A 24,449-nucleotide genomic window follows, 5' to 3' on the forward strand; every position below is an offset into this window, starting at 1 on the left:
TTAGGTGGACTTATCACACAAATCAGCATGAGTGTAATCCTCTCAGGGCATTAGAGAGTCCAGAACATGGACCTAGTAGTGGGGGAAATTTAATGGGATGTCATTTCTCTCCTTTCCCCATAGACAGGCCAGGCTAGAAATAGGTGGAGGAAAGTACATAAAATGGCAAGTCTCCAATTACCTGGGAACAGGATGGGGCCAGGCTAGAACACTGGCACTAGAGGGAAATATCTAATAAATAGCAAGGAAGATCACACTGTAGTTCCATTCATATAGAGGTCATAATGGAAACTAAGAGATGGATGAACACTCCCTTAAAGCATTATCATTATGATGTGCCAAATTATGCTGAGCTCCAAATTTTAGAAAGATGATTAAAAAGCTAGAATACTTCCTTAAGAAGTTGACCAGGATGAAGGAACTGAAAAATGCGCCATATGATGACAGATTGAAGAGATGATGGATATTTGCTTACAGAAGGGAAGTGTTGTAAAAAACAAGATTGATTTCTTCAAATATATGCCCTAGTAAACACAAGGTCCAAAAGATAGAATCTGAAGGAATAGAATTCATCTCAATATAAAAAGAGATTTGTAATAAGTTCCCTAAAAAGTTTCCTGTAACTTTATGTCTTTAAGTAAAGGCTACACAATCACTTGATGAGAATACTGTAAAGAAGATTCTGGCTTCAAGTAAGGGCTTGACTCCATAATCCCTGAAGTCTCTTCCACCAATAAGATTCTATGATGAAAATGGAAAAAATGTAATCCAACAAAGTCTGATGTAAAACAAATGTTTAAATGAATCTTATTTTTCCCCAATGATATTATATTATTAAACTTAAGTTTCATCCATTCATCCAGAAAAAGTTTTGAATTAAATAATAATAAGGAACACAGAAAATCTTCACATATTTAAGCAAAATAATTTTCTAAAAAGCACACTGATAATTCTCAAAATATGCTTAGACACGTAGTACCTGAAAAGAAAGTAGTTACCCATCTATTGGGAAATAGTATCATATAAATGTTTTTTTCTTCTACTAGAAATTGGTTAACTGTAATGTATAAACAAACTGAGAGAGCATTCAGCATAGTATGAAAGATGTTAGTCAATTTGGTCCCTAGCTTTGCTTTCTTTTCTTTTTTAAAAAGAAGTATTATTTATATTTTTTTTTGACATTGCAAATATTTACAGATTACTCTCATTTCATGAGAGGTCTCTATAACAAACTAAAACAATTGATAATACAATGACTTCATCTGAAAGTGCATGTGAAATATTTCACTGGAAAAACAACTAACCTGGAAAATAGATCCAGGAGAGATCATTTTTAAATTATTGGACTACCTGAAAGTCATGATGAAAAAAGAGCCTAGACACCACCTTTCAAGAAATTCTCAAGGAAAGTTGCCCTGATATTCTACAACAAGAGAATAAAATAGAAATTGAATGAATCCACAGATTACTTCCTGAATGAGATCCTAAAATGAAAACTCCCTGGAATATTATAGTCAAATTCCAGGTCAAGGAGAAAATATTGCAAGCAGCCAGAAAGAAACAATTCAAGTATTGTGGAGCCACAGTCAGGACAACACAATATTTAGCAGCTTCTACATTAAAGGACCAGAGGGCTTAGGATATGACATTCTGGAGATCAAAGAAGCCAGAATTACAACCAAGAATCACTTCCCCAGCAAAATTAAGTATAATCCTTCAAAGGGTAAAAAACCGACATTCAATGAGATAGAGGAATTTCAAACATTCTTGATGAAAGGACCAGAGCTGAATAGAAAATGACTTTCAAATATAAGATTCAAGAGAATCATAAAAAAGTAAACAGGAAAGGGAAATCATAAGGGACTTACTAAGTTTAAACTGTTTACATGGGAAAGATGATATTTGTAACTCATAAGACCTTTCTCATTATTAGGGTAGATAGAAGGAGCATATATAGACAGAGGACACATGTGAATTGAAGATGAAGGGATGATATCTAAAAAACAAAATTAAGGGGTAAGAGAGAGGAATGTACTGAGAGAAAAAGAAAGGGAGAGGTGGAATGGGGTAAATTATCTCACATAAAAGAGGCAATAAGAAGCTTCTGCAGAGGAGAGGAAGAGGGGGAGTGAGTGAACCTTATGCTCATTAGAATTGATTCAAAGAGGGATTAACATACACATTCAGTTGGGTATAGAAATCTATCTTACTTACCTTACAGGAAAGTAGGAGGGGAAGAGGATAAGAGAAGAGGGCGGAGAGTTGAAAGAAGAGAGGGTGGATTGGGAGGGGGTAGTCAGAAGTAAAACACTTGAGGAGGGACAAGGTGAAAGGAGAGAGAGAACAGAATAAATGAGGGGAAGGGGAAATAGGATGAAGGGAAATACAGCTGGCAACAGTAACTGTGAAAAAAAATTTTGAAGCAAGTTTCTCTGATAAAGGTCTCATTTCTCAAACTGAGTCAAATTTATAAAAATTTGAAAAATTTTATTAAAAAATTATAAAAATAAGAACCATTCCCTAATTTGTAAATGATTGAAAGATACTACCAATTTTCAGATGAAGTAATCAAAGCTATCTATAGCCATATGAAAATATACTCTAAAATACTCTAACTCACTACTGATTAAAATTAAAACAATTCTGAAGTCCTACCTCATACCTGTTAGGTTGACTAATAGGGCAGAAAAGGTAAATGACAAATGTTGGAGGGACCATGGGAAAAATGAAACTTTAATGCACTGTCAATGGACTTGTGAACTGACTCAAACATTCTGTAGAGCAATTTAGAACTATGCCTATAAAACCATGCGCACCCTCTGACATAATAACACCACTACTAGGTCTGTATCACAAAAGAGATTTTAAAAAAAGGAAAAGGACCTATATGAATATATAATAGTTCTTTTGTGGGGATAAAGAATCAGTAGTTGAGGGGATGCTCAACAACTGGGGAATGGCTGAACAAGTTGTGATATGTGATTATGATGGATTACTATTGTACTATAAGAAATGATGAGCAGGATGCTCTCAGAAAAACCTGGAAAGACTTTCATGGGCTGATGCAAAGTGACATGTACTGGGTACAAAGTAACAGCAATACTGTAAGATGATCAGCCGTGAATGACTTAGCTATTCTTGGCAATACAATGATCCAAGACTACTCTGAAGGACTTATGATGAAAAATGTTATCCATCCCCAGAGAAAGAACTGATAGTATCTGAACACAGATTGAAGCATACTTGTTTTAACTTTATTTTTCTTAAGTTTTTTTCTTGTCTATTTTTTCATAACATGACTAATATGAATATATTTTGCATGACCATATATATATGATCTATATAGAATTGCTTGCCTTCTAGATGAGGGAGTTGGGGAGGGAGGAAAGGAGAGAATTTGGAAGACAAAGTTTTAAAAACTAATGTTAAGAATTGTTTTTACATGTAACTGTGGGAAAATAAAATACTAAATAAAAGCTTAAAATTTTTTTTAAAATACACAAAGACATGTATTCAGATATGTCTCCTCCTCCCTAAATTAATCACTTCTCTGTCATGGAGAACATATTTCATCATGGATCCTCTGGCTCCATGAATGGTCACTGTATCAATCACAGTTCTTACAGTTTCAAACTTGCTTGTTTTTACAGTGCTGTTATTATTGTATAAATTGTTCTTCTGGTTCTGTTTACTTCATTCTTCACTTGTTTATAAAAATCCTCAAAATTATTCATTTTTACAATATGGATGTTACAGTATAAATGGTTCTTCTGCTTCTATTTATTTCACTCTCTATCAGTTTATATGTCTTTCTTGTGTCTTTGAAATCATCTATTTCCTCATTTCTTACAGTTCAATGGTACTTTATCACATTCATATATCACAACTCATTCAGCCATTCCTCAACTGACAGGCATTCCCTAAGTTTCTGGTCTTTCATGTACACAAAAATTTCTGCTATAAGTATTTTTGAATATAAAGGACTTTTCCTTTCTTTAATTTCTTTGGAATACAAGCTCAGCAACAGTAACTGGGTCAAAAGGCATTCACTGTTTAGAGACTTTTTTGGTAAAATTTCAAATTTCTTTCCAGATTGTTTGCACTCATTCACAAATCCACAAGAGTAGATCAAAATACCTATTTTCCTACAACTCCTCCAATAGTTTTAATTTTCCTTTTTTTTGATATCATTGCCATTCTGATGGGTGTGGAGTAGAATTGCTCAAAATTATTTTAATATGCATTTCACCAATTAGTAGTGATTTGGAGCATTTTTTTCATATAGCAATTCATAGCCTGAGTTTCTTCCACTGAGAATGGTTTGTTCATATTTTTAGACATCTGGGAAATTTTTTTTCTTATAAATTTTAGTCAGTCCCTTATACATATTAGAAATAAAGTAGTGTAAACAGAATATTATTTCATCAGAAGAAATGATAGGCAACAGAATAGAGAAGCATACAGAGGAGACAGGAATACTTGGGTTCAAGTCCTGTTTCTGACATACTACATGTAACCATGGACAAGTCATTTAACCAACTAAGAGTCTAAGTTAGAGATGAGTTGGTGATCTAGACTGGCAGAGGTGCTAAGAGTTTCTTGTACTGATGAAATCTCAGGTCCAGACTAAAGTAACACAAAATAGTAAATACAAGACATTCAGAGAAATCTGGAAAGACTAGCATGAACTGATGCAAAGAAAGTAAAGGTAATCAGGAAAACATGTTAAACAATTCTCATTATAATGTGATGGAAAAATCAAGATATCTGAGTTCTGACAATGAAGCATGACTCCTAGTTCCTGTCACAGAAGTAGTGAACTATAGGTGCAGAATACACTGCCAAAACGGGAATGGTTTGATTTGTTTGGCTTAACTGTACCTCTAAGGAAAGATAGTGGGGAGTCATTGAGACGTGATGGTGATGTAAAAGAAAGAACACTTAATAAAACATTTTTTAAAACAAAAACAAAATTTAAAACATAAACTCTGAGTTTTGTTTCTTTGATAAATCAAACCACATATTCATTCAACTTCAAATTTATGTTAAGTAAAAATAATTTGTACATAGAATCAAAGGATTGAAAGCAGGAAGGACCTTACAGGTCATCTCATTAAACTCTTTTTTTTTTTTTTAACCGATTCAATAAATGAGGCATAGAAAGGTAAAGTTACTTGGTAACCTCTTCCTTGTGGTATTTCAAATACTGATAGAAATCCATCACTAGTATTGTCCCTATCTACACAATAAGTTTCTTGAATGCAACAAATATATAAATTTATAGAGAGCCTCCCACAGTGTATTATATGCATGTAATATCATTTTATATGTAGCATTATCATTATATGTATATAACAACATTCATTTCTCTACTTCTCTTTTTTCTGGTGCTTAACACAGTGCCTGGTATGCACTAGACATTTAATAAATGTTTATTGATTGACAGGTTTTATTTTTTTCCTCCAGAAAAAAATGAATGTGGAAAAAAAGGAATTAATACAAGAAATGTGAGTCATAACTATAAACATCATTTACAATTTTCTAAACCTGTTGCTAAGATTTCTAATGCTTCTACAAGTAAGGCTCTGTCTTATGCCCTGTTCTCTTCTCTGTATGTATTCTTTCCCTTCGTGATTGTATCATCTTCCTTGGGTTCAATTATCATCTTTATGCAGATAACTCTCAAATCTGTACATTTTTTCTTAATTTTTCTGTGGAATGCCAATCACATATTAGCAACTAACTGTCTGCTGCATATTAAACCCTGGATGTTCTATAGACATCTCCACCTCAACATTGCCAAAACAGAGCTCGTTATATTTTCCCCCAAACCTGTCTCTCCTCCAAATATCCTTATTTCTCTTGACTGCACCATCAGCTTTTCAGTGAGCCAGATTTGCAATCTTAAAGCTATCCTTAGCTCTTCTTTCTCCTTCATTATTCCACCTCCAATCAGTTGCCAAGTTTTTGTCAATTCTACTCCCACAGCTTCTCTCCATTTATCTTAATTTTTTCACTCACAGTTTCTGCCCTAGTTCACTTACTCTCACTTGGACTATTACAATATCCTCCACACAGCTGCCAAACTAATATTCTTACAATACAGATCTGATCACATGATCATGTCACACATGCCTCACTCCCTCTTTGGAAGTCTTCTGGGACTCCCTCCAGCATCTATGATAAAATTAAAAATTCTCAGTATGTCATTTAAAGACCTCCACACTATGGCTACTACCCACCTTTTCATACATTTTGTATTAAGAGAACAGCTCTAGACCTAGAATAGAGCTCAGAAATTCTCCAGGACCTCCCTCTACTTTAAAATATAAAGAAAACGAGGCCCAGGAAAGTTAAATGATATGACCAAGGCCTCTCCCTTTCACGTGTTCAGTCTTTGTTGTCCCCCAGCTGGGCAATGAGCGGTCCCTAATTATGACATTCCCAATTCCATGTCTGCCTTTGCACAAGTGGCTCCTCATTTTTGCTGTGCACTCCCAAACTGTCTTCAAAGCACAATGCATGATCCTCCCAGAATGTCTTTTCTGATTCTTCCAGTTGTTAATACTCTCTTCCTCTTAAAATTAATTATTTTGTATTTACTTGGTTGGGTACACATTAAATGTAATCAAATAGCCTTTGTAAAACACCTTCTATTCTACAGTAACATTAATCCACCCCCTCTAAAATGTGTGTACGCTATTTGTAGTCAGAGGGTCTTTAGCAGAGGTTTAATAAATGTTTGTTGAATTGAATTGAAATGAACCTATCTTGGTCATCAATGAATCATCGTAGCTACTAGAAAGAGTAATTATTTGAGAGACCAAAAGTTATAAAGTAGGTCTTCAGAAAGAGTCTGGAAAGACCATTGCTCTTACTTCCACTTACATGCTACTGAATGAAGCAGGAGAAAATCATGAAACCATGCTACCTGGGCCCACTATAAATTTATGTTGCATAATCTCAGCAGGGCACTTCCTTTTATACTCCCCTAAGTGATTCACTTTTCCACTCAGTATAGTGCCTTTTCAAAAAATACACATCCATTCTCAAACCTCTCATGAGAACTCTGCCTCATATTTCACTGAAAAAACAGAAGCTCACAACTAAAAACTCTCCCCTCCTCATCTCACAAAAAAATTTCACGTCACTAAGATACCTTCCAATACCATCTCCTCCTTCACCCAGCTCAAATAATGAAGTAATCCCCTGCCTTCCCAAGGCAAAGTCCTTTAAATGCACAAGTGATCCCATTCCACCAGTATCTTCTCCAGCTTACTGCTCCTCTCTGTTACTCCTGCTCTTTGACTTATCTTTAACTGATCTGTCTGCTGGCTGCTTCTGTATTGCCTACAAATATGTCCATGTCTCCTCCATGATCAAAATACCCTCACTCAGTCTGTCCATTCCACTAGTTATTCTCCTGTATCTCTCCATTCTTTTGTGACTAAACTCCTTGAGAAGTCCACCTTCAGTTGCTGCCTTCACTTCCTTTCTGTTCACTCAAGTCTTAACTCTCTACAGTCTGGCTTCCTACCTCATCATTCACTGAAACTGCTCTTTCCAAAGTCTCTCAATTATCAGATCTAATGGTCATATTTCAAACCTCATCCTTCTTGATTTCTCAGCAGCCTCCAACACTATCACTTCTCTTTCATATTTCTTGACACTATTTCCCCTGCTTCCCCTCCCACTTGACTGACTGCTTCTTCTCTATCTCCTTTAAGGGATCATCATCATCCACGTCACACCAATTAACAGGAAGCCCTCTTCTCTTCTCCATCCATACTATTTCATTCACTTGATGATCTCATCAGCTCCGAGGACAAAATCATTTCTATACCAATGATTCTCAGATCTGGTTAAACAACTCTAGCCTCTCTCCTGATCTCAAGTCTCACTCCAAATTCCTATTGAGTATCTCAACCTAGATAGCCCATAAACACCTTAAACTCAACATGTCAAAAACCGAACTTATTGTATTTCCCCAAAAATCTTTCCCCCATCTTAACTTCCCAAATATGGTCACAGGTTCTGCCATCCTCCCAGTTCCCCTCACTCTCTCACCTCCCATATGCAATCTGTTGCTAAAGCCTTCATAACACCTCTCTAATACACCTGCTTCTCTCTTCTGATACTGTCACCACCCTCACGCTGACCCTCATTATCTTAAGCCAGGACAATTACAATAGCTTCATGGTTGGTCATACTGCCTCAAGTCTCTCCCTACTGCAACCTATCCTCCACTTAGCTGAACCTTGATCTTCCTAATGATGAAGTCTGACCAAGGTTCCCCCAACCTCAATTCAATAAACTGCAATGGATAAAATATATATTTTATATGTATATATCCAAGATAAAATATATGATCCTCTCTTTGGCATTTAAAGATCTTTATGACCTCCACTCCCTCCCATGAGACAAGGTTCTCATGGGAGATTATCATGGGATATTTTTTTTTTAAAAAGGCACTGTGGTGAACAGAATTTACTGATTAGGAATGTGTAAAAGTACTGCCACTTCACAATGAAGGCCCTTCTAAACCTCACTTTCCCCCCAATCCAATCTTCTTAACACTGTATTCTCCTCCCTATATACACCTAGATCTAACGAAATTGACCTCCTTGCTGTTCCACAAACCCAACAATCCATTTACCAACTCTGGGCATTCTCACTGGCTATCTCCCAAGCCTGGAATTCTTTCTTTCATCATCTCCACACCTCCTAGCTTCTTTGGCTTCCTTCAAGTCTCAACTAAAGTCTCACCGGAAAAAAAGTCTTTCCCAGTCCTTCTTATTCTTAGTGCTTTCCTTCTGAGATTGCCCCAATATATCTTATATATAGCTTGCTTGTATACAGTTGTTTTTATGTTGTCTCCCTGATTAGATTGTGAGCCCCTTGAGAACAATGGTTTTTTTGCCTTTTTTTTTTTGTATCACCAGAACTTAACACAGAGCCAAGCACATGGTAGCCCCTTAACAAATGTTTGATTTGCCAGATGCTAAGCAATGGGAATGCAAAACAAACAAAAATAAAACAATCTATATCTTCAAAGTCCTACCTGTGTGACAGTGGGTAAGTCAGTTAAAACTGGGCCTTAGTTTCCTCATTTGTAAAATTAGGAAGTTGGACTAGATGATCTCTAAGGTCCTTTCCAATCCTACATCTGTAATCCTATGATCTCCCTCCTGGCACTGCCATTAATTAGATGTAGAAACTTGGTTAAGTCACTTAAAATTACGGACTCGCCCCATCAGAGCAGGGACTGGTTTTTGTCTTCTTGTTTTCTTTAATATATTCTGTTTTTATATCATCTCCATCCCCAAAAGTGAATTTAGTATATGTGATTAGTCCAAGATAACTTTAACTGCATGATATGACAATCATAAAATTACCTAGATGTTCCTTCCAATATAATTTGATATTGTAACAAAAAACACAGTCAAGCAAAACAAATCCCAAAAGGGGCTTGTGTGCAATGTACTTCATTACTGCTCACTTGGAGACATGGGCTGCTCAGAGCTTTAATCAGAACTCTGAAGTCTTCCAAAGCTGTTTTTCTTTACAACGTTATTGGTTTATAAGATGTTCTCTCAATTCTGTTCACTTAATTTTACATTAATCCATACTGGCCATTTTCTCTGAAACTATCTTTTATCATTTCTTATAGTACAGTAAAATTCTGTAACATTTCTGGACCACAATTTGGTCAAAGATTTCTCAATTGTCTAAGATATAACCTAAGGTATTTCTTTATATTCCAATTCTTTTCTTTATTTTCTATCTCTTTGTATTTCCCCCTTCAAGATCAGGAATGTAATTTTGTTTGTGACTATTCCTATCCTGCTAATATCTTTATTCGACTTCATCCCAGCCCCTAATTCAAAATAACTGAAAATAAATGCTCTAAAACTATAATGAATATAATTTTTTTAAAAAGAGACCTCACTTCACTTCTTTGAATAAGTGGTAGGCCATGAGTGAGGAAGACCAGATAGAACATCTTTTGGCAGATTAGTTAGTTTTATAGAACTATTTTTTCTTCACATTTAAAAAAATCATTATTTCAAGGGACAGCTCTATGAGAGAGAATGGAGAAAGGATGGAGAGAGAAATATGAATGGTTTAAAAATAAAAGATATCAATAAAATTTATTTTTTAAAAGGGGGAATCTTTACCATCTCAATCCAATATCTTAGTCAGTTGCCAATTCTCATTAATTCTACTTCCATTCATTATCACCAATAATACTCAATATTGTACTAGAAATGCTAGCTACAGCATGAAGACAAGAAAAAGAAATTGAAGGAATAAGAATAGGCAACAAGGAAACAAAATTGTCACTCTTTGCCACAGACATAATGGTATGCTTGGAGGACCCTAGAGAATCAACTAAAAAAGTAAAATTGCAGGATATAAAATAAATCCATATAGATTATTAAGCATTTCTATATATTATCAACAAAATCCAGTTAGAAGAGATAAAGAACTCCCATTTAAAATAACTGCAGACAATATAAAATACTTAGTAGTCTACCTGCCAAGACAAAATCAGAAACTATATAAACACAATTACAAAACACTTTTAACACAACGACAAATCTAAACAATTGGAGAAATATTCATTGCTCATGAATAGGCCAAGCCAATATTACAAAAATGACAACTCTACCTAAATTCATTTACTTATTCAGTGCCACAACAATGAAACTAAAATAAATATTATCTTATAGAGCTAGAATAAATAATAACAAAATACATTTGGAAGAGAAAAAGTCAACAACATGGAGGAAATCAATGGGAAAAAATGTGAAGGAAGGTGGCTTCAAACTGTATTACAAAGTGGTAATCATGAAAACAATCCAGTACTGGCTAAAAAAATAAGTGGTGGTTTAGAGGAATAGATTGGAAACACAATATAGAGTAGGAAATAACCATGGTGATACAATGTTCAATAAACTCAAAGACCCAAACTTGTGGTGTAAGAGCTCACTATTTGATAAAAATTACTAGAAAAACTAGAAAGCAGTTTGGGAGAAACTAGGAATAGACCAACAACTCACACCATATACTAACATAAGCTCAAAATGAGTACATGATTTACACATAAAGGCGACATCTCTAGCAAAGTAGGGGATCATGAAAAAATTTACCTGTAAGATCTATGGATAAGGGAAGATTTTATGACTAAACCAGCAATACAAAGGATCATAGGAGGCAAGATGGGTAACTTTGATTACATAAAATTAAAAAAGTTTTGCACAAACATAATCAATGCAGCCAAGATTAGAAGGAAAGCAGAAAATAGGGCGGGGGGGGGGGGGGAGGTTACAGCAAGCTTCTCTGAGAAACCACTAATTTCTCAAATACATAGGGAACTGAACCAAGTTTATAAAAAAGAAGAGCCATTCACCAGTTTATAAATGGTGAAAGGATAAGAATTGGCATTTTTCAGAGGAAGAAATCAAAACTATCAATAGTAATGTGAGAAAAGACCCTAAATCACTAACAATTAAGAGACATGCAAATTAAAACAACTCTGAGGTACCACCTCACACTTAATCAGATTGGTTAACAAGACAGAAAAGGAAAATGACAAAAACTAGAAAGGATGTGAAAAAATAGGTACACTAATGTACTACTAGTGAAGCTCTGAACTGGTCCAACAGTTCTGGAGACCAATTTGGAACTATACCCAAAGGTTTTTAAACTGTGTATACCCTTTGGTCCAGTAATATCACAACTAGGTCTGAATCCCAAAGAGATCAAAGAAAAGGGAAAAGGGCCCATATGTATAAAAATATTTATAATAGCTCTTTTTGTGGTGGCAAAGAATTGGAAATTGAGGGGATGTCCATCAATTAGAGAATGGCTGAACAAGTTGTGGTACATGATTGTGATGTAGAACTACTATGCCATAAGAAATAACAAAGGACATGGTTTTAGAAAAACATGGGAAGGTATATGAACTGATACCAAGTCACATAAGTAGAACTAAAACAATGAACACAGCAACAACAATATTGTAATAATGATCAACTGTGAAAGACTTTGCTGCTCTAATCATGACAATAATCTGGGAGAGCTTCAAGGAACTCATGATGAAAACTACTAGCTACCCTCAGAACATAGAGGGAAGTGATGAATTCTGAGTACATATTGAAGCTTTTTTCACTTTATTTTTCTTACTTTTTTTCTTTTGGCAAATAACATGTTTAATATGAAAATATATTTTGTATGAATTTATATATATAATGGGTATCATATTACTTGCCTTCCCAATATGTGGGGAAAGGGTTGCAAGAGGGAAGTAACTTAGAATACAAAATTTTTAATAATTAATGTAATAAATAAAGAAAAAAGTTCTACTTCTACAACATTCATGTTCTTCTTTCCTTTCATACCACTGGCCACCTAATTCAGACTATTATACCTTCTCATCTTGACTATTGCAATAGCCTTCTAACTGATTTTCATATGGTCTCTTCCCTCTAAAATCCAATGGATGTAAAGCTGCCAAAATGAAATTCCGAAAGTTCAAGTCTGACCATGTCACTTCCTTACTCAGAGAGCCTCAGTGGCTCCCTAGTTTCTTTAGGATCAAATACAAACTCCTCCTTGTTTGTCTTTAAGATCATGTGAAAACTCCTTTGGCTTTTTTTACTTGACTTAATTGTCCCCAAAACAGGCTCATTCCAGTTTCCAAATTTTTCCTCATACTGCTATCATATGAAAGCCTGTGCCTCTACCCCAATCTTTGAGCATCCCAAATCTAGATGACCTCTTTAAGAATCAAGAATCAAATTTTACCTCTTCTATTAATCCTTTCCCAGAAATTACAGTCCATAATTACTTTTCAATTCTCTGAACCTGTCTGCAATATTAGTTTTTGGCATTTAGTATGTACTACTTGAGATTATCTTTTCATACCTTCCTGAGAGTTCCTTGAAGACATGGAATATTCCAATAAATCAGCACTAAATAAGTGACTACTATATTAAATTTAACTACTCTATTAAATTTAGATTTCTTTTAAATCTCTCATAATGCTTCTTACAATGCTATATATAAGATAATAATAATAATAACAGCTAAAGTAGAGCCTACTATGTGCCAGGCCCTGTGCTAAGAGCTTTACAAATACTACATTATTTTATCCTCACGACAACTCTGGGATATAAGTGCTATTGTTATACCCATTTTACATAAGAGGAAATGAAGGCAGACAGAAGTTAAGTGATTTGCCCAGAGTCATATAACTAGTAAGTATCTTAGACTGGATTTGAATTCAGGTATTCCTGACTCCAGGTCCAACACTCTAAGCATAGCTAGATGACCTAGCTGACCCCCAGCTTATTATTGAGGAAGAGCTCAATAAGGAAACATTAACCAGAAAGACAGCATGGTGAAGTACGTAGAGAAGCAAGCTTTGAAGCCCGGAAGATCTGGGTTCAGGATCAGCTCATAACAAATACTGGTTAATCTCTCAGTGCTCAAGACAACTGCATAAAACTATTGTTTGCAGAGAAAGTGGCAGACAACACAGCTGGGAAGAATTTCCCTGCTTGTTAGTTTCCTCCATCAGTGAGATCACTAATATAGCTCCCATCTGTATTTCTATGATGATCAGTACACTCTGGAATAAGAAGAGCTCAAAAGGTATTTTTTTCACACTGAATTGAAATGAGATTTAAAGTAAATTCAGTAAGAAAACTGAAAATTTGAGGAAATAGTATATACAAACATCAAAACTTTTTTGTGGTCTTTTTTTATAAGTAGAATTAGCCATGCTTGAGTCCTCCACTTCCAGTCCTTAAAGGGCTATCATGGAGAAGATCAGACATGTTCTGCCTGACCCTAAAGAACAGAAGTTGAACCAATAGGCAGGATGTAGAGGGATGCAGATTCAGCTTGATGTAAGAAAAAACTGCCCCAAAATAAGAGCTGTCCAAACACATAATGGGTTGCTTTGGGATGTGGTTTGTTCCTCTTACTTTAAGGACTCCAAGCACAGATTTGTTGGGGATGTTATAAAAGGAATTCCTATGAGGAAACAAGTAGGCCTCGATGGCCTCTGAGCTACCTTCCTTCCAGCTCTGAGATTTGGGGATTCTACACATGGCTCCTTCCAATATTTGAGGAAAATTATCATGTTCTCCTAAGGCTTTTCTTCTCCCAGCTGAACAGTCTGAATTCCTTCAACTGATCCTTGTGTTACAAAGTTCTAAATACCTGTGTTTGGAATATCCTGATCATCTTCCTTTGGACAACACTTAGCAAGGTCTTTCCTATATGCAGAACTTGACATATGAAGATTCCACATTTGGTCTGACTAGGACAGAGTGCAATAGAAATATCACTTACAGTAATATGGGAAAAATCCTTCTTTTAATGCAGGCAAGATCATATCAGTTTTATTGGGGGCTACTTAACACTGCTGCTAATTTCCAATGCCTGGCCTGGATATCTATTTGGAATGATTTAAAGTAATTCATTTTGATTCTATTTTGAAAATGGAGACATACTAGTAACCATCTCTATATATATATCTATGCCCTTCTATATCCGAAGTGGGTCCTCATACTTCTTTTCTCTAGGCTATAGAAGGTCAGGGAATCATAGAGGATTAAAGCTGGAAGGAATTTTGTTTAAAATCTAGTCCAATTCCTTCATTTTATAAACAAGGATAAAGCTTAGAAACATGATGTGATTTACTCAGAGTAACACAGCTAATTTGTAGCAGAGCCAAGATTAAAGAGTCCAGGTCCTTCTCACTTGAATCCTAACACTGAAGCATACTGACAGGACTAATGTGACATGGTAGAAAATGCAGTGATTTGGAATCCAAGGACTTCAATTACAACCTTACTTCTTACACTCAATCACTAGCTGAATGATCTTGGGCAAATCCCTTCTAATCCATAGGCCTCCATTTTCTCATTTCTGTAAAATGAGAAGGTTATGATGGATGACATCTCAGATCTCTAACAGTTCTATAACTATAATCCTAAGAGTTCTGAGACAGTGTTCTTTCCATTGTATTATGCTAATTTTAAAGCTTTAATCTTTTTTTCATGAATCTTATTTTCCAAACTTTTGTACATTTAGCTTGCTTTCTACCAGATCATATATTTAGTAAATCAATTATTCAGCTTTATCTAAATAAATTTGTCAGATATAATTTATCAAAATAAATTGCTGGGTAACTTAATAACATAATATGTATATAACTGTATGTATTGTTTCATAATATATGTGTTGTCTTCTTTTATAGAATGTTAGACCTTAAAGGTAAATAATTGTTTAATTTATAACTTTTATTCCCCACGTACCACAGGTAATGCCTACCACAGTGTCTTACACACTGTAGATGCCTTACCTAATGAATACTTGTCCACTGACAGGTGTCAACCTTTTAAAAAAGTTTATGGAAAACATCAATAGGTAGAATACTGATCACTTCAGAAAGAAAATGATGATTAAGAGGAAGGCGCATCTTCAGTGGAATACAGAAACAGAAGAGTTTTTCCTGCTAATGGATATCAACAATCAATTTAAATTAAAAATAAAGGACTAGACTTTTAAAAAGATAATTGATATCAGTGTAGTCTATGTGAAAGAAAACTGCATTAAAACTGAAAGTTTTAAAAAATAATTTAAATTTTAAAATGTGTTCTAGATAAGACTCTAAAAGAACATTATTGTCTTACTTGTTTGTCATTTATGGATTCCTATTACCTGCAGAACTGGAAAATGCTTCTCTTTGTATACATAATTTTAAAAATCACTTAGTTTTCGCTTTTTAAAAGGTAGAAGTAAGAAAGAAAAGGAGAGAAAAGGAAGCAGAGATGGTGAGGAAGAAAAGAAGGGGAAGGAGAGGAAAAAATGATGGGAGAGCATAAAATCAAAGGGAAGGAAGAAAAGGAAGAGAAGATGTAGCCCTTGGTTGAGGTAAAACTTGCCTACGTGTTCCACATAATTTATTATGAGCAAACCTCCACTAAAAAGAAAAGCAAGTGGTGAAGGGAATGGGAAGAAATTCCAAGTTCCAGATAATCTGACCTTCAGTTTATATTATATAACATCTGAAAATCACTAAGTACAACTAAATGCCTTGGTCCTTGAAACACATTATCTTTATAAACAGGAAAAAGGCAAACTCCCTAGCACATTTAAGAACTACAACCGAATTACAAAAACACTGACCATCTGGGTATAACAAATTATAGGATAATGTAACAAGGAAGAGAAATTAAATATAAGAATGTACAGCTGAAAAATACTTATCATATAAATCTAAAGTTAAAGCAAAGGTTTCTTTAAAATTGCAAAACATTTGAAATTGTGAAACTTAAGCTCTTTGTTAAATAGACAAGAGCTTCCCTAATCCTTTTTTAAGATCTCAGCATCAGTTTAATGAAAATGCTTATATGCAAAAGGCTATTTCAAAATACAAATAAAGACATGAAGTCAATCTTTGCTTAATATTATGCAACAGCACACTTTTTCATAGCAGGAAACTTAAACAGTGGGAACGTAAGACCATAAAAAGGACTTGCTTCACCTATAACTCCTGAAGAGATAAATGTGCACCCCATTACTGAGGAAGGAGTGAAGCTTCAATAAGGAGGGGAGGAACGGAATTTATGATTTTATTGGTTTACAGAACTCCACAGAAAGTAATTCCCTCTACAAAGACAAACCATCATGATCTCTGCAGCTTAGTTTTAGAGCATTACCTCTTGCCCAGCCTACTGCAAAAGTCTTCTAACTAGTGTCCCTTTCTCAAGTGTCTCCACACTCCTGATTTCTTCCCACTGTTTCCATCCTCCTCACTACCCCATCATGCCTCAGCTGCCTAACTCTATGCCTGTGGGTTCCTTCCTCTTCGTAAAGCCTCCATGGAAGGGGGTGGGGAGAAGAGAAGAAGAGAGGACTCCATGTCAGTCATGCTTCATTCTCTGAACTTAGCAACCCCTAGATACCTCCTCCTCCCACTTCAGTTCCCCACTTACGTAATTATAAGGTAAGCTCCTTGATGGCAGAAACTGCCTTTCTTTGCTTGTACTTGCATCATTACTAAGCACAGTGCCCAACACATAGTAATCTGTGTTTAATACAGTACCTGGCACAAAAGAAATGTTCAATAAATGGGTGTTGACTAACTGCCTGACTCCAATTCATTCTCCACCAGATGCCAAGGTGATTTTTTTTCTGCAGTAGCTTTCTATAACCTTCTAGAACAAATATAAAGTGCTCTGCTTAGCATTTCATAACTTAGTTCCATCTTACTTTTCCAGCTTTCTTACACCTTCCATTCCTTCATGAATCCTAGGATGCAGCAACTTTGGTCCACTTGCAATTCCTTGAATATGATACTTCCTCTCTCAATTCCAGGACTTTTCACTAGCTGTTATCCATGCTTGGAATACTCCTCATCTCTATCTCTTAGCTTCTCTTGTTACAGGATACCATTCTAGGTACACAAGTTCCTTATGAGATTACCTTCCATTTACTCTCAATAGAGCTCTCTCAATATAGCTATTAGTATGTTTTCTCATCCATTCAAGCATGAATTCTTTGAGGGCAGGGGCTGTTTTTCAACTTTATTTGTATCTCCAATTAGCACAGTGCCACAGGAGTGGGGACCTACAGCCTTGAGGCCACATGTGGCCCTCTAGATCCTCAAGTGTGGCCCTTTGACTGAACCCAAATTTCACAGAACAAATCCCCTTAAGAAAAGGATTTGTGCTGTGAAGTTTCAATTCAGTCAAAGGGCCACACTTGAGGACCTAGAGGGCTACATGTGGCCTCAAAGCCACAGGTTCCACACCCCTGGCCTAGAAGATAGTCTAGCTATTAAGAAATGTTCATTAACTACTCAGAAATTGTAAAAATGCAAATACAAAATAGAGAGTTATTCTTATGACTGGGAAAAAAGCAAGTTGCAAAATTTTCTTAACATTCTTAAGAAGTGACTTAAGAAGTCACTGGTTTTTTAGATATCAACCAAGTGATTTCAAATGAAAGGAAAAAGAGACAAAAATACAGTAGAAGAACTAGCTCAAAAAGCAGTAAATTGAGTAAGTGGTCTCATAAAGGCAGAGATCTGCAAATACTGTCAACTGAGAATTCAGATAAAACTCAGTGTATTCCCTTGATTACAATTTGAATAGTGAATATCTTTCAGTGTCCAGTTTTGTATTTGATAGTTTATAAAACAACTTTTCAAAACACTTACACTGCATCTTCACGTCTCTCAGCTGTTTACGAAACTGCACAAGTCTGTCATCTTTTTTCAAGTCTCCTTCCTTGTTGCTACTTTTCAAAGCCACTAATTTTTCTTTAACTAATGCTTTTAGATTTGGTGTTAGATTGAGGAAATCTTTATCTTTTACCTGAAAAAAAAAAAAGAATAAAACACATTTTGATAGCTAACCAGCACTAAAATACCTTATCCTCAGAAAACACATTTATGGAAACTGAGTCCATCTGTGCAAAATTTAAAAAAGAAATACTCATCTGATTCATAGATTTAACCAAGAGTGGGGCTTTCTTACATTTCATTTGTCTTCTTAGTTTCCATATCTACCTGGTCAGTCAGCCAATAAATATTTGAGAGACTACTATGAGCTAGATACTGTGCCAAGCTCACCACAGATATGAAGAAAGGTAAAAGATAATTCTAAAAGACCACTCCTGCTCTGGAAGAGCTCACAGTCTAATGGGAGAGACAACATACAAATTGTTATGTACAAACAAACTATACATACAGGATATCGGAAATAATCATCAGAGGGAAGGCATTATAAATATGAAGGACCAAGAAAGGCTTCCAGCAGAAGGTAGGACTTCTAGTTAGGAGTTGAAGGAAGCCAGAAAGCAAAGATGAAGAGAAAGTTCTAGGCATGGAGGACAGCCAGTAAAAATGCCTTAAGTTGGGAGACAGCATCTTGTAGGAACTGCAGGGGTGTCAATGTCACTGGATTGTACCATATGTGAATATTGGGGAAGGTTATGAAGGGGCTTTAATATCAAATGGAAGATTTTATATCTGATCTTGGAGGTGATAAGAAACCACTGGAACTGGGGGGGGGTGGGGGGAATGGGAATGTCTGACCATGCTTTAGGACAATGACTTTGATAGCTAAATGAGATATATTCTGGAGTGGGGAGGGGCTTGTTACAGTAGGCTTAGGCAACAGTCTAGGCTTGAGGTGATAAGGACCTGCTTTAGAATGTTAAGAGAAGAGAATGGAATATACTTAAGAGATATTGCAAAAGTGAAATTAATAGGGCTTGGCAACAGATTGGCTATAGTGGGGGGTGAAGAGCAAATGAAAGACGGGGAGGAATAGATGATAACACCTAGATTGCAAGGGGACTAGAAGGACAGAGGTACGCTTAACAGTAATATGGACACATTTGGAAGTCGAGGAAGGCTTGGGGAAGAGGGGGAAATATAATGAGTTGTTTTGGACATATTGAGTTTAATATACCTACAGAACATTCAACTGGAGATATTCAAAAGATATTCAAAAGGCAACTGGAGATGCAAGACTGTAAGTCAGGAAAAAGGCTAGGGCTGAATTAGTAAGTAAGAGAATGATCAGCACAAAGATAATTGAATCCATGGGAGCTGATGAGATTACCAAGTAAAACAGTCTAGAGGGAGAAGAGAAGAAGGTCCAGGATAGAGCCCTGTGGGATGCCTATGACTTGTGGAGATGACCTGGATAAAGATCCAACAAAGGAGATTGAAGAGTGATCAGATAGTAGAACTAGAAGAGTGGTATCATTAAAACTTGGAGAAAAAAAGTATCAACATATCAAAGTCTCCAGAGGTCAAGAAGGATGAGGGTTGAGAAATGGCCATTAGATTTGACAATTAAGAGATCACTGGTAACTTTGGAGAGAGGAGTTTTTGCTAAATGATGAAGATGGAAACCAAACTGCAGAGAGTTAAGAACAGAGAGGAAACAAAGCTGAGGTCCCTATTGCAGATGGCCTTCTGAAAGAATTTATCCACAAAAAAGCAGGAGACACAGGATGATAGCTAATAGGAATGGAGGGGGATGAATATTTTCTGAGCCTGGGGGAGACAAAGGCAAGTTTATAGGCAATTAAAAAGTTGCAGATGAGAAGAGATTAAAGATAAATGAAAGAGTAGGTATGACAGAGAGGACAATCTGCTGGAAAAGACAAAATGGAAGGGGATCTCTTGTGTATGGAGAAGGGTTTATCTTTGTAAAGTTATTACATAAGGCAGTGGATGAAGGCATAGATAGTGGCAAAAGGCATCTGGGATATGTGAGTTGAGGAGGGAAAAAGGAAGCTCTTGGTGAATGGCCTCAATTTTTTCAGTAAAATGAGGCAAGCTTCTCAGCTGAGATGGTAGCAAGGAGAGCTATGGAAAGTTTAAGGAGGGGTAAAAAGGTGTGAAAGAGCTACTGTGATACGTGGGATAATGAATCAGTTAGGAAAGTGTAAAAGGATTGTCTTGCCACAGGGACCTGGTTAAGATAACACACGTTGGCAGTGGATTCAGTCAGCAGGGTTTTGTGACTTTCTCTAGCTTCATTCAGCAGCACATGAGTAAGAGCAAAGGCAGCAGATGGTAGAAATTATCCCAGGCTGAGGCTTGGCAGGGTAAGACTGGAAACAGAATAAGGAAACAAGGGAGTCAAGGGAAGAAAACAGTGTAGAGCTGAGCTGGTTCACTAAGGCGTCAAGGTTAGGAAAGCAGCTATACAACCAGTGCAGGGGAGATGGCCTGGGAAAACACTAAGAGTCAAGACACTAGTGGTCAACATGAGGGCAAAGAAATAGGGTCTGGGGTTTCAGGGCACAGAGTGAAGTGGCAGGCATGACACCAGATAAAGGAATTTCAGAGTTCATAAACAATGAAGTTAGTTTTTATGGGGATGGTAAGATCAAGAGTATGACCCTTTCTATGGGTCACTAAGGTTGGTTCAAGAGGTATGTGAAGGGAAATAAGAAAGATAAAGAAGTAGAAGTTAAGGGAATTTGAGGGAATATCAATATGTATGCTGAAGCCCTCTAATACAAGGACAGGAGTTAGGAAGGACTGTGAGTCATGGACTGAACTCAAGGAAAGAAGGGGAGTGTCCTAAACAGTAGTAGAATTTTGATCAGATAGTAGATATGAATTGAATGAACCTCAGAGTAGGAGAAGTTATTGAGTGATGGAGGGAAGGACAAGCCTGGCAATAAGGAACAAGTATTCAAATCACTTCCTTGAGCAACAAATTGGGAGGAAGTAGAAAAAGTGCAACCAGTATTGGAAAGGGTGACCAGGGAGTCTATGTCAGAGGGAGGGAGTCAGGTATCAGAGTCAAAAGATGAAAACAGTAGAAAAGGAAAAGATTTAAAATGAAAACGACTTTATTACCTACTGGCAGCATATTTCAGAGACCATATTGCATGGGGTGGATAGCTTTAGAGTGCATCATCTTGAGGAGATAATGGAATGTCAAGCGGGTAGGGAGGATAACAACAGGTTTGTGAAATGACAGCCAGGAGTTCAGGATAAATGAGATGGAGAGGGGATGCATCACTAGATGGGAGTTTGTTAATCATTGCTAAATGAATTAACATCATTAGGGGATCAGTGATGAGAAGTAATGAAAGTATTTCTTTCCTGTCCCTGAAGGCAGGTCAGGCCATGAGACAGATGGAAGGAACAACAACAAAAAAATGGCATCTCCCTGCCCCCGTCCCTGGCAGGAAGGGGCCCCTGCAAGGGATAAGAGGCCAGCCTAGAGCACTAGCACTCAACAGAAAGATGTCTCTCTGATCCCATGCAGGCAGGAAGGGTCTCCTACAAATGGGAAGATTCCAGCCCAGAGATCAGCACACAAATAAATAGAATGGTATCTCTTAGATCCCCTGCTATTAGAAAAATCTCGCTGTTAGCTCTCTTAGGATATATTAAATCATTATTCCTTCTGGTACTCTTTTAAAAAATTCTTACTGGGGTATTTTTTAGGGAAGTTGAGCTTGTATGGAATCTTTTATGTTACCATCCTTGCCAGAAGGCTTTAACCTAAATTCTTAATAAAGTAATTTTAAATCTGTTTCCTCCATAGAGAATAATTAGTTATCATATATAGAAATTTTTCTTCTACTTGAGGGCCATTATTAAATCCATGTCCATTTTCTTTTCTATACTGAGCAATACCAATTGCTCCATGAATCAATAATCAATAAACATTTATTAAGCAGCTACTATGTTCCAGTCCCATGCTAAAGGCTGGGCCATCTTCTAGGGATTAGTTTAAAAACTCTTTATCCCTAAAAAAGGCTTTTTGCTAAGTTTATGTTTTCCATAGCCCTATCTGATGGAATACTCTAGAAGTAGATTTAAGAAATCTGTCAGTTTTTATATTACATACCATGGATTACCTTCTGTCTTTCTACTATAATTTCTACTTTTTCTGTAATTAAGATATAATATAGTGCTTTTCATAAAAAATAATCAAAGCAGATAAATATATATTCTTTCCATTCCACCCAAGTAGGAAATCAGATTGAGAAATCCTAAATAAATTGACCAAGGTCACCAACAAGGATGTTGTCATCTTCATCATCTTAGTGATTCATTGTGTGACTTTTGGCAAGTCAGTTAGCTTTTCTAGGTCTCAGTTTCTTTATGTCTAAAATGAGGAAGTTTAATAACATTTTTAAGGCACTCCTAGTATTCTATGATTTGGTATCTGTGGTCTATTCTTTTGTTTTTTGATGCCTTTCTTCCTTTTAATAATTTTCCAACCTCCTATTGCCATTAGTTCACTCTCCAAACCCAACCTCCAGAAATCAAACAGGAGAAGCTAAGGCTTAGCTGCCAAGCTCTCTGAGCTCTCAACTGCCTAGAAACAGGAAGTTCTCATTTTCATCCTAGCCACTTTCCACCTAGTTTCTTCTGTCACTTGAATTTGGTGCCTCTTCGCTCCCCAATTTCCATTTCTGTCTCTGAGACTGTACTCAAATCACCATGCATTGTCCACTCCCAATCAGAATGTAGGGTTACTGAGGGCAGGGGATGTTTCACATTTGTATTTGTATCCCCAGTATTTAGCAGACTAGCTGACATGTAGTAAATGCTTAATAAATGTTTGTATTTACTTTATGTTAGCTACAGAAACTATCTGTTGGAAGCAAGGGTTATTAAACATCTGAATAGGTTAGAGAAAGAGCTTTTGGAATCACTATAGGTCTTTAAAAGACTGATTCTCATATATTAGATGTTTTACTTGTGATTTTATAAGAAGACAAAGGTTTTTGTTTCTTTAAAGTAATATTTCAAAGTCTCCTATAATCTTGTAAGCCCAATCCTGGGAGCAAAGGAACAATCTAATCTAGAGAAACAAAAACCAAAAATGTCGAAAGATTAAAATTCCCTTTTTCCTTGTTTGGTTTCTTTGTCTTTCCTACATTGATGATATCAACAAAATTTAAGGCTGTCAGGTTACAGTTGGTAAAAGTAAAGTAAAAATTCTGATTCAACACATAATTTTTTAAATTATTACCTCTATGCAGATGATTCTGTACATCCAGCATATATATTATATATATATACATATACATATATGTGTGTGTGTGTGTATGAGTTCTATATATCCAGCCCTAAATCAAAAGGCCTTTCTAGGTCCCGAGACACTCTCAGATCCAAATGAAGATTGCTTTCATCTATTATGTACATATTTTGCATACACCTAATTATCCACATGTGGTCTCCCCCATCAGACTGTAAGTTCCCTGAGGGCAGGGGCTGTTTTTAGCCTTTCTTTATATCCCTAATGTTCAACACATTACCTGTTGCATTGTAAGCAATTAATAAATGGTTGAAAACAGTAGAAATCAATATTCAGTGGCAATCTGTCTGTGAATGATGCCATGACCTTCAAATACACTTCAGTCCCCTAAAATTGAGTGAGAAGATGTTAGCTTTTATTTGTTTGGTCCACATACCAGTCCTAGTCAATTTCTAAGGAAGTACCAGTCTACATGAAATATGGCTACTAGTCCTAATACTCAGGGTTATGAGTAATTCTGCATAGTTCTTTTTTATCCTTGGCATCAGAAGAGGGTTATTGTAAAGAATACAAATAAGGTACACAGAAGAAATGTGAGAAAACCTGATGCCACAGTTAGCATAGTTACACTTTGGAGAGAACTTAAGTTCACTATCAAAATGACTACTTGGAAATTACTCAACTAAGCAATCTACCTGTATCAGTGTTACAAAATGGAGTTTCTTTCCTCTTTCTTCTTTTTCAAGGATTTTATTTTTTCTGTTTATATTTTAAAAGACAACTGATGAAATCCTAAAGAAAAAAATTAATTTCACTTTTAATTGACTGACCTGCAGATTCCTTAAGAAGAAAAAACAATAAAGGATTCACGTGGACAGTTTACTTTCTAAGAAC

At 36.0% G+C, this 24,449-nt stretch overlaps 1 protein-coding gene across 1 annotated transcript in view; it reads right to left on the minus strand.

Moving 5' to 3' along the window:
• Nucleotides 1-24,449, minus strand: part of NSMCE2 (NSE2 (MMS21) homolog, SMC5-SMC6 complex SUMO ligase) — a 287,807-nt gene that overhangs the window by 150,409 nt on the left and 112,949 nt on the right. The window contains exon 4 of the mRNA XM_072603092.1: nt 18,242-18,398. Within this exon, the coding sequence (XP_072459193.1) occupies nt 18,242-18,398 (157 nt within the window). The remainder of the gene's footprint in view (nt 1-18,241; nt 18,399-24,449) is intronic.

Source organism: Notamacropus eugenii, chromosome 4 (genome assembly GCF_028372415.1).
Source record: "Notamacropus eugenii isolate mMacEug1 chromosome 4, mMacEug1.pri_v2, whole genome shotgun sequence".
Classification (NCBI taxonomy): domain Eukaryota; kingdom Metazoa; phylum Chordata; class Mammalia; order Diprotodontia; family Macropodidae; genus Notamacropus; species Notamacropus eugenii.